The 10,926-nt window shown below is 36.2% G+C and overlaps 1 protein-coding gene across 1 annotated transcript; it reads left to right on the forward strand.

The window, feature by feature from the left end:
* LOC149066987 (uncharacterized) lies at positions 1 to 10,200 on the forward strand. Its single transcript, XM_089252808.1, has one exon. The coding sequence runs from the start codon at positions 78 to 80 to the stop codon at positions 2,346 to 2,348; it is 2,271 nt and encodes a 756-aa protein (XP_089108934.1). The 5' UTR covers positions 1 to 77; the 3' UTR covers positions 2,349 to 10,200.
* Positions 10,201 to 10,926: the final 726 nt, after the last annotated feature.

Here is a 10,926-nt window from a genome sequence, read left to right on the forward strand (position 1 = left end):
TCGGCGTTTCTCTAGGGCGGCGCTTGTTGGGAAGACCGTTTACAATTATTTTGAATAGCGTTTGTGAAAAATAAAAGATGGCCGTTAGGCGATACAAGTGCGATGAGTGCGGCGTCTCTTACGCCAAGAAACTGAATTTCGAAGCGCATCTGAGAACGCACGGCGATAAAAACAAGAAAGATCCGCGGACCAGTAGAGGCAGCGGCAACAAGCAGCATTCGTGCGATGAGTGCGGCGGTACATTCGCGTCGGCGGCTCTGTTCAAGAAACACGATTGCTCCAGAAATGTCGGAGCAGCTCCTCCGTCTTCGAGAGGTGCGGCGAAGAGACCGGCCAAACAAGAAGCGGCGTCGGTGGCGGCTAAATCGGCCCGGGCCGCCGACGACGCTTTGAAAGCGCACATGTCCACCAAGGTCTTGTCTCTGTTCGACGGCAGCAAGAAAGAAGAGAGAGACGTCCAGAAGAAAGCGAGGAACGTCGCCATCCCTGGATCGACGGCTACAAGTCCGCTGTCCGCCAGTGGCATCCGTAACATGAGCTTGTCGATTAAAAAATCGTTGGATAAATTCAAAAACAAGAACTCTGCCTTCAAAAAATCGGATAGAAGTTCAACGAAGAAGGTGACAGTAGTTGCCAGTAACCTCAAGAAAGCCCTGTCTAACAAACTTTCATCTGTAGAAGCTGTTGCCGAAACCACTCCTACAAAACGTAAAGCTACAGCAAGGAAAAGTACGAATGATACAAATAGCAAGCCTGGCACATCTCCCAGCAGCGGCAGTGAGGGAACTTCTCCAGTTTTGGGAAGAACTCGAAGTACTAGAAGTTCTGTAACTGTTAACGATAAAGCTCCGATGAAACAGGTAGAGAGCAAAGGCAAAGGAGGCTCGAAGAAAACTGTTGTAAAGAAAGTTGCCGTGAAGCGCGGTAAGCGAAACACTCGTGCTAAAGTGAAGGTTGTTGCTAAAAAACCGAAAGGTAAAAAGAATACTATAGTAAAGGCGACCAAGGAAAAAGATAGAAGAGAATCAGCAGTTGAAGTAAATGAGCCAGATGCTATTGAGTTCCCTGATAGCGGTTCTGATGCTTCTGATGAATCTTCAGTCAGTGATATAATCTTTACATGTGCTCATTGCTCGAAAACATTCAGCCGGAAATACCACCTGGACAGACATCTGAAGTCCTATCCTTGCTCCGGCCTTCCTCCTCCGCAGTTTACCTGTGAGTTGTGTAATCGTTCCTACACTCGAAAGGATAACCTCCGGGAGCATTTACGTACCCATACCGATGAAGGAGGTCGTAACAAAAAATACAAATGCGATTATTGTGGCAAGGCTTTCCATGGTATGTCATTGTTAACGATACATGAGCGAAAGCACACCGGAGAGAAACCATTTCATTGTGATTTTTGTCCCAAACAATTTCCCTCAGCCGGTGCTCTTACAAAGCACAGAAGAACCCATACCGGAGAGAAGCCATTTGCTTGTCCCGAATGTGGCTTCAAGTTCGCATTGAAGGGGACACTGAACAGACATCTGAGAGTGCACTCTGGTGTTAGACCTCATCAGTGTCCTTACTGTGGCAAGAGGTTCATCCAGATTGGCGGCCTGAAAGCTCATCTTTTTTACCACACTGGAGAAAACGCTTTCAAGTGCGAGGATTGCGGAAAGATATTCAATCGTAAAGCTCGCTTGCAGATGCATCAGTTGTACGTGCACATAAAATCCAAGCCATATGAATGCCGACATTGTTCAAAAGCATTCACTCGAAAGGAAGATCTGAATCGACATGCTATTCTGCACACCGGTCAGAAACCGTACAAATGCCCAACATGCGGAAAAAGTTTTGCCATAAAGCCATCCTTGAAACTGCACCTACTCACGCACACCAAGGAAGAACCTAGGTCTTGTCACGAATGTGGCCGAGCTTTCATCCGCAAAGACTGCCTCCTCAGACACATGAGGAAACGTCACCGCGATCTCTTGGATAAGATATTGTTGGCAGAGAATGACGAGAAGTTCGGCGAACCCCCGGCTGTTAGCTCGAGAATGTTGAGCGAGCAAGACTTATGCGAAAATATCCAGGAGTTGCTCCGATTGTTGGTAGAAGAATCAACCCTTTTGTCTCTGGGATGGCCCACGAAACCCGTCCATGAAGTTTTAGAAGCGGTTATTCGACGCTGTGGCCACGTGCCCGTCAATCCAGAAGACTACGTTTACATCGATCGCATGAGAGAGAATGCTAAATTGCTGTTTACAGTCGTGATAGATGACAATGCTGTAAAAACTCTGCTCAACAATCAGACCGTGGACGAAGTCATCTTACACGTGCTTCGCCTTGCCAAGACATGAGTGAAACATCTTTTGTACCAGAAATTTTTTTTTGTGTACTAGGATTTGCGATGTCGCCGTAGATTAGCACTCCTGCGAACAGTTCGCACACACATCATATATGCACCATAATTTTATTTTTTTGTTAGTTTGCTTCTGATCGATGCAACTATTTTATTCATCGGGTAAAAGAAAAAAACCCTATTAGGGCAAAATTTTATCAGTGCGCCATAAAAAAAGGATTTGTGCATCAAAGATATTGGATACATCAAGGAAAAAAAAATTAAAACTGGTTGATTAAATTTCTATTGAAGATGGACTGTGTTGCGTTTTTCCAGCACGATTGGGCTCGTTGCACAGTAGTTACAATATAGGCAGAACAGACATGCTTCAACTTTCACTTCAATTTCTATTTGCGAAGACTAATAATGCATACTTATTCCTAATAGTGCTTAGCTATCTGAGTTACATTGATATTGATTCCAAGATATACTTTATTGTAATCAGAAAAGAATGAAAATGTTAAGATTTAAGCTCATTGTAACGATTGTCTCACTGCGAGGTTTGCAGTTAACAAATGGGCTTCAAGTTGATTTCAAAAAATAATTGTTGTAGAATTTCGTTCATTTTCCATAAGCGTGGTCAGTGCCATTGTGATGACTTTTTTATGCCACAAGCAATCACTGATTTTTCTGTGGTCAATGCAAGATTACTGACAAAGGAAGCATACAGTTACACAAAACATTCAATTTACCGCATGAATCAATCTAATATACAATAATCAATAGAAATATGGCACAACAAGTAAAAAAACTTTTGGAAAATTATACACAAGAAAGCTGTTATTAATGAAATGTGTGGTAGAGAATGATAAAGGGGTTATCGAAACTAGCAAATACCAACGTGGCTTTCATGGATGTCAATTTTTTGGCACAAAGTCGTCGCATTGGTGCTGACCAAGCTTATGGAAAACTAACTCGGAATTTCTTCGATCTTAATTCAATTTCTATCAATTTTTTTTTTAGTTTCATCCCGCTGAGAATGAAAACCTTTCATTGTCTTGAAAGTTTCGAGTGATATTAATTATCTATATGTATCAAGTTTTGATTATTTACTTTGATAACTTTTTATTGTTTGAAATTTGCTTTGTAACAAAAATCTTATTAATGCAATGCTTATGTTAAACGAGCCGATTCTCAGTTTCCACACACACCTTTGTGTAACCTTGCTATGTATGTCGAAATTGAAAATTCCAGCTTAAATCATTTCTTTTCATTGTTTAATGAATTGATGAAAACATTTTTTTTATACGCCTTATATCGTAGGGTTTGACAAATGCCAGGTCACCTTGGCAATCAAGCAATTGTGGTAATAGATCTCTACATGAAATTGCCACCTAAAAATCAGGTTTGATAAATCCCAGGTTGCCATGGCGAATGTAAAATCTGTATTGGTGACTAAAATGTGATTGCTAAATATAGAGACTGAATAACAAAATTTTTAAAAAAGAACAAGGAAAAGGATTACATGAAATCCTGGAATAGTTGGAAAAACATTATTTAGGATTGTTTTTCTTGAGATTAAATTCTCTTAAGGAATTTGGCTGCCACCTGAACTTTGTCAAGCCAAACCATAAAGATATCGTTTGATGATTGAATTGGAATTTGAGAATAATGCAAAATCTTCGGAATTTATGTGAGCTTGTCCACCAACACGGGGAAAGGCAGGGCTGTATCAAAAAACCATTTAGGTGCCAGCAGAATTTCTTACCTAAACATAGTTTAGGAAAACAAGTTCAAGAAAAAGTCTGGTTTTTTTTTTGACTTTCCAGAACTTAACATCCCATTTTTTGCATGTTAAAAAAAAGTGCTGTCACGAAATCAGAAAATTACAAATCCTCAGACCAGGGCTTGATGAATTGGAAAGAAATTTAGGCGCCAGAAAAATTTCTTAGGAGCAAAACCGAGTCTTCCCTCTCCCTCAAAAAAAACGTTATTTTTACTTTTCAGAGACTTAATGATCTCTTTTGATGTTTATCATGGTATGTTTTTATTACACATCTTCGAGTGAATAATGCAAATTTATTTTTCGCCCAAGTATTTTGATTATTTTTACTACTTTAGAATATGTTGCAGAAGGTTATCTAATGTAAATGTGTGATGAGCACTTGGCTGTGTAATTATTGTTTATTTGTTTTTGTTGCCACATAGCATGAGTTTTGTCTTTGTTTTCAAATAAATTTGTTTAATTATTTGCTCGCATAATTTAAGATCTTTCTCGAGTTGCATTTGTGTACAGATTGCAATTCAACTTCTGCTCTATTCGCAGAAATTTTTTTTCTGTGATATGACCAGATTCCATGTTTTATTTTGTTGAAATTTTTGTCTTACCAATCGTTTTACCTAAAATTTGGCTTATTAGCAGTGTGTTATTGATTATCTGTTGGTGGAAACCTTATTTTTTAATATAAGACTGTTTATACTGTATAAGTTTTAGGCTGGGATTACACTATAAAAGCTTAATAAAACATCACCAATAAGCCAATACATTAGCTCAAATGTAACCGATATTCTTATTGGTTGTATGTTTCAAGTTTTGTAAAAGATATTTTATCAAACTTTTATAGTACAATTCCAACTTTATCAAAATTTTCTGCTGTCTCTATGGTAATAACAATCTGGGTGTAAAAATTTTCGATTATTGATTTTCCTATCATAACTATTTGCTCTGGAATTTGTTTAAATGCTGTTCTTTAAATACCGAGTCCAATATAACAAATTATTTGTTGTATGCTGCAAAATAAGTTTTCTCAGTATAACCTCTCTATATGTATATATACTGTATTCCCCCACATTAAGCTAATATGCCATAACAATCGAGAGACGCCATCTCTTTGAATGTTGGAATATGGTTCATTTTTGGCATGCTGGGAAAATTTGAAATAATGAAGCTCAATAGTGATCACGTGATACATTCAGCAGACCTATATCAATCTGTATTGAATAGTGACTATGTTACTGCTAAAGCTCGAAAGCTGTTAATGTGCACATTACCTAGCTAATCTGCAGATTAACTGATTTGATACCTAGATAATCTGTAGAATAACTGATTTCTGCATTTTAGCGGTAACAAATACGTGAATCTAAAAAAGAAATAGCTCTCACTGCGCAAAACATGTTTCGCCTCACAATTTGATAATGAAAATTGAGCATTTATCATTCTAGTATAATTATTGCCAGTGTAATACAAATTACAAATGTTCAGGGATTGAAGAAATACGCTGTCTGAAGGTTTCGACAGCTGGCTGATGTGAAGATGAATTCTGGAAAGAGAAAATTCAACTGCTTCTGCTGTGGGGAATTTTCTTTCCTGAATTCATCTTTGCATCATCTAGCTGTTGAAACCTTCGTATGGATGACAGTGACATCTTTGGATATGCTGTCATTTTTGTATTAAAACATTGTTTCGCAGTGTAATTCCTAATTTTTTACTAAGCACATTCAATAATACAAAAAATACTTTGAAGTTTATTAATTTTTCCATTTAGTTCATCTAATCTATTAAAATGCTTGGTATCCAACATTTGCAATTAACCAAGATTAATAGCAGCTAAAGTAAGTGTGAAATTTGAGCAATCTCCAACACAGTTCGTAAAACATAGAAGAATCTGGAATGCAAGACTTCAATGCATCTGATTTCTTCCCAGAAATTTATTAATTTTACAGTATCTGTGACGCACATATGCTGGTCTCCCTTGATGTTTCCAGCTAATACAGGGGAAGAATACAGCATATATACAACAAAATAGGCTACATTATACTCATGTCATTCCTCCTAGTTGTTAGCTTCTGAAGTCTGTCCCTATTTTTTTTTGTCAATATCAAAACTATTAAAGAACTACAAAGCAGAATATGTCAAAATCTGTGATTCATGTTGCAGAACAATCTAAAATTTGAAGAAAAACTATTGCATGAATTTTTACTGTCGGAACATTTACAGTCAGTTAAGGGTTCATTGTAAAACATTCTTCTTTGAGGCTGCTAGTCAAGTCTCTGGGAATCCCATAGCTGCCAAGTCTCCTGGATTTTCTGGGAGGCTCCAGAATTTCTACTCTATCTCCCAAAAAAAATTTAATATTTCTCGAATTTCACCACGTAATTTTAAGAATTCCCTACATTTAGGGGAAAAAATTATTCCCAAAGAATTTACCCCAAAAAAAAAGCTGCTGCTGCTTCATATGCATTGTGTAAATTGTTGCCATTCCAACAAATCACAAAAAAAATTTACTTTTGGGGAGAAAACACAAAAATTTGCCAATCAGCAAGTGTCAATCCAGCCTTTTGAAATCTGAAATTGGCACTATCATGTGTATCTGCTTTATCCATGTGTCCCGTTTCGGAGATTTTTGATTTGCGAGATTTGATTTTTGACAGTAATAACAGGTAATTTAACCCAAGGACTTTTACCTACTCTTTGGCCATGAATGGCGATGGCTTGCATGGTTTTTGCAACAGGAAAATATCCCTGAAATGGTTTGAAAGATTCATTTTACAAAATCCAAATTCCATTGATTTTTGTACCAAATTTGGATCCGCTTGAAAACCTCCCGAATTCTCATCCTTCAAAGTTGGCAGCTATGGAATCCTAGTTAAGAAATGCAGCTCTAATTAAGTGGAAATTTCTCACGTAAACATTCAAACAGTTGCCTAAAAAATTATTGTTCATTTAGTTGCAAAATTTGTTAGTGGAAGGATTTCAGGCTGTTTGATGTTCATTAGTAAGTTGAAAACCCTATTGTTTTGTTCATGTAAATTATGGTTATCTTTAGTATTTAACGATCTCAATTTGAACATGGCGCTTGCATATGGTATTTATTCATTTGTTTAATTATGTTTACTGGTCAAGTATGATGGAGCTATATAATTAGCTGTTTTGTTCATGGCCAGATGCAAATTCAACTTACGAATTCCTGTTGCCCATGCAGGCGAAACATCAAATACGTTAATTTGTTCATGATGGGCAAACACAATCTGAAATCCTTCCACAATAATACTACAATATTAAGCAGTGTAAAATCTGAATCTATGGTAAATATTATTTGAATGATTTGTAATGGCTTTTTTTTTAAAGACGACACGCTAAATATTTGCATTTTGGAAACAAGGGAATTTTTTTATGAATGAAAATGTTTTCATCTTTATGGGAACTTGTATATTTGTCACTCATGCCATTTGAAGCATTTTTTATGAATGTTTGTACATATACTTTATATAAATTTATTGCGGGAAATTGTTTTTGCAGCTGTCTACAATATCGTTATGAAACAATTATCATTAACCATCCAATAACATTGTACTTCGCAACATGACTTTTCCTCGAAGAAAGGGGTTTGATTTTATCATGGTGAGAAGCTGAAATATTGCTTAAGGCAAACACAGATTTTAATCAGGAAATTTCTCAACTGGTTCTTGAGATGTTTACTTTATAAACATAACAGGAAATGCAATTTCATTATAGGAGATCTATACCTATTGTTATAAAAGTAAAATTGTTACTTATATGCATGTTTAAAATGTGGGTTGATGTTTGCAGGTGTTACTTATCTTTCCCTACCTTTGAGTAAGCAGAATCTAGATAGTGTGCAAGAATGTAAAACTCAAAGAAACAAGGAAATACAAAAAAAAAATGGGTAAGGTAAAAATGTTTCAATATAAAACTACCGACAGAGGAGCAAAAGTGCTTGAAAAATATTGAACACAGTTTAAAGTGCCTTTAAAGAAAATGGTGTGCCTTAAAAATACATCTATATTTTGGAAATGATTTTTTGAGAATTTTTATCAAATCTTGAGCGTTGTCCTGTTTATATCATGTAGCGATATGCCAAATTTTTCTCGTTTTTAAAAAATTGTTTTGTAAATCGTTTATTCAAGAAGTGCGACTGTCTTTGTTTAGGAATTGCTTCTAATTCTTGCATTTATTAGGCAAGTGCTTTACGGCACTCGTAACAAAAAAAAAATCGAAGTACAAATAGTTTTTTTTCTTGCAAAATATACGAGTCATTCACTGCCTAAGAAATTTGGAATTTCTAATTGATTGCGGTAAATTTATTTTATTTCGTTAATCTTCACGAAGTGTATTGAATCAAATTTTTTTCTTACTTGCGACCAGTGGAACATTATATGACGTAAATATTATCTATATCAAGTGCCTTTTGTATATCTTGAACTGTATTATAGCGGTTTTCTTGTATGGTTAGATTTTTGATCCGATGTCCATGGACCATCATTTTTGAAGTGCCTACCAAATTGTGAGGCAAAAAAAAAAACCTAGTTTAAATTTTTTGAATTAATCAAAATGTAATCATGTTGCAGTAAAATATCGAAAATGTTTCAAAATCAGTATTTAGGATTGAATATTCATATAAACCATCTTCGTTTCCCTGTGACTTCACAGGAGCAATCTCTGTTTTTAGCCGACACAACTCTGCCTCTTTTGAGGTAACGGAAGTAAGGTGCTTTGCATCAGTCCGGGGTTGTGAGCGGTTCTATCTGTTTTTAGCCAAATATGACTATAGTATTGATAAGATTTTTTTTCTTATGTTAGTAAACTGGATTTATATTGCTCGTGTATCATCTGTGCCGGAAGTTGTTTACATTTATTAACAGAAAATTCATGGTGGAATGCCATCTACTAATTTGAATTGGCAACGTTGCTGGATGCTTTATACCTACGTTTTTTGGAAGTAGCAATTACAGTTGATGCTTGTTATATAGTGACCGTTCCATTATAACAACTTGTATGATAAGTTCCAAGTGTTTCTATATAATGACATCCAAATGTCTTACTTTCGATATATGGTTCTATTTTGGAAGGAACAAGGAGAGGGCACATTATAACAAGCATTGACTGGTATATTCCATGACAGCTGTTGCAGGGTATTGTGAAAATCCTCATCTTTTACATGAAAAGGCTCTTTCAATGTAAAAGTTTAGATTGTTGTAAGATTCACCTATTTGGTTCAGGATGGTTGGACTTACCAGTGTTTCTAGACTTGTGGTCCACAGGACGACTAGAAAATTCTGCCTATTTTAATCAAATAAAAAATAAATGGAGATCACATCACATGCTCAGTTATTCATGCACGGGTTTAGGCAATTTGATTATGCAAAGATGAATTTTTGAGAGAAAATTTGACTGTTTCTGCATTGAATCAAACTACCATCCCCTTGTAATCTAGACCACTACGCTACATACTACGCTGTGATGACAGTGATTTTATCCCCCGTAGAGGCAGTCAAATTTTCTTTCCAAAAGTTTGTCATTGTTCCAAAGTTTGTCCAGTTGTTTAAACCTGTGAAATGAAAATTATTCAAAATTTTTAATGAAACATTAGGCTCACCTACTGTAACTTAGTGGTCTGCCAAATTGTTTCAGACATTTAATTGCATTCGGGTTTGGGAATATTACAAAACACTGGTCTGAATAAATTTTATGCTTCGTTGCCCAAATTCCTGCTCTCAAAGAAAGTAGGCACACATTTTTACAAGGGTGTCAATTCAACTTGATAGATTTGATGTGTTTCACCCTGTATGCAGTTTTTTATATATCTTTTGAGTAGTGTTTTAGTTGTATAGGAATCTACATGTGGATTAAAAAAAAGCATAATTTGAAGTTTAAATGGTGGAAATTATTTAGTATTTTTTGGATGGCGTTATTACTTTTTGAAATTTCAACTCTAGAGATCATTTCTGTGTTTTGCATTTTGTATTGTAAATGTAGTGGTGTGTCATGTGTTTTTGTGTGCATTGCTTGAATCATTTTGATTTACTGTCCGTGTTTTCATTCAGCAATAAAGTTGGTTTTTCCTTTGAAATTTTGTAGTTTTTGATTATTGAATCTTGATGTCAGTTGCTGTTTAGTGTATTCTTCTGTAGATTATCGAAAGACTTAAGTGAAGGACCAATTAAAAGTATGGATGGAGAACTCTGTTACTATGAAGTTCATTTTTGATTTTTGAAAATTTTATACAGTAATGAGGCACAGAAGGCAGACCTTTTCAACACGCAATTTACATAAAAACAAAAATTCACTTTCACTTTCAATATGAAGAACAGCTGACAGCACTGTTTGAACACAAACCATGCATAACTCAAGACGACATAGTTAGCTGTTAATAGTTACAAGCCTGATTGAAATCTGGTCATCCCACATGGATCGAATACAGAAGGCTATTTTTGTTTCAATTCATTTTCGTTCAATTTCAAATCCAAGATGTAAATCTTTCCTTTCAGTGACAGTCGTCTGCGAGTTGAGTGCACAAACGTTCCTGTGGTGGAGTTTCTTTGTAATGATGGCATGAACGGAACCGAAATGCACTCTCACCTTCTTGCATGGCCTTCACAAAGGGTGGGGCTGACAGGGTCCGGAACAGTTTTTTTTATCATTTTTTGCTTTTTCACACTATAAATTAACTACAAAAGGGGCCCGTGAAAAGTCACCGGGGGCCCCACAAAAGATCCTAGATCCCAGCATAGGGGCCCCGCTCCAGGATAAAGTCCGTAATGACGAGGTGACTGACCAGATCGCGTATTATCATTCA

The sequence above is a fragment of the Pholcus phalangioides genome, unplaced genomic scaffold (genome assembly GCF_987345545.1).
Source record: "Pholcus phalangioides strain wild (caught in Gottingen) unplaced genomic scaffold, Ppha-v1.0 ptg000031l_1, whole genome shotgun sequence".
NCBI lineage: Eukaryota > Metazoa > Arthropoda > Arachnida > Araneae > Pholcidae > Pholcus > Pholcus phalangioides.

What these genes read in the sequence shown, in the direction of transcription:
- LOC149066987 (XM_089252808.1), top strand. Translation starts at nt 78, where the DNA reads ATGGCCGTTAGGCGATACAAGTGCGATGAGTGCGGCGTCTCTTACGCC.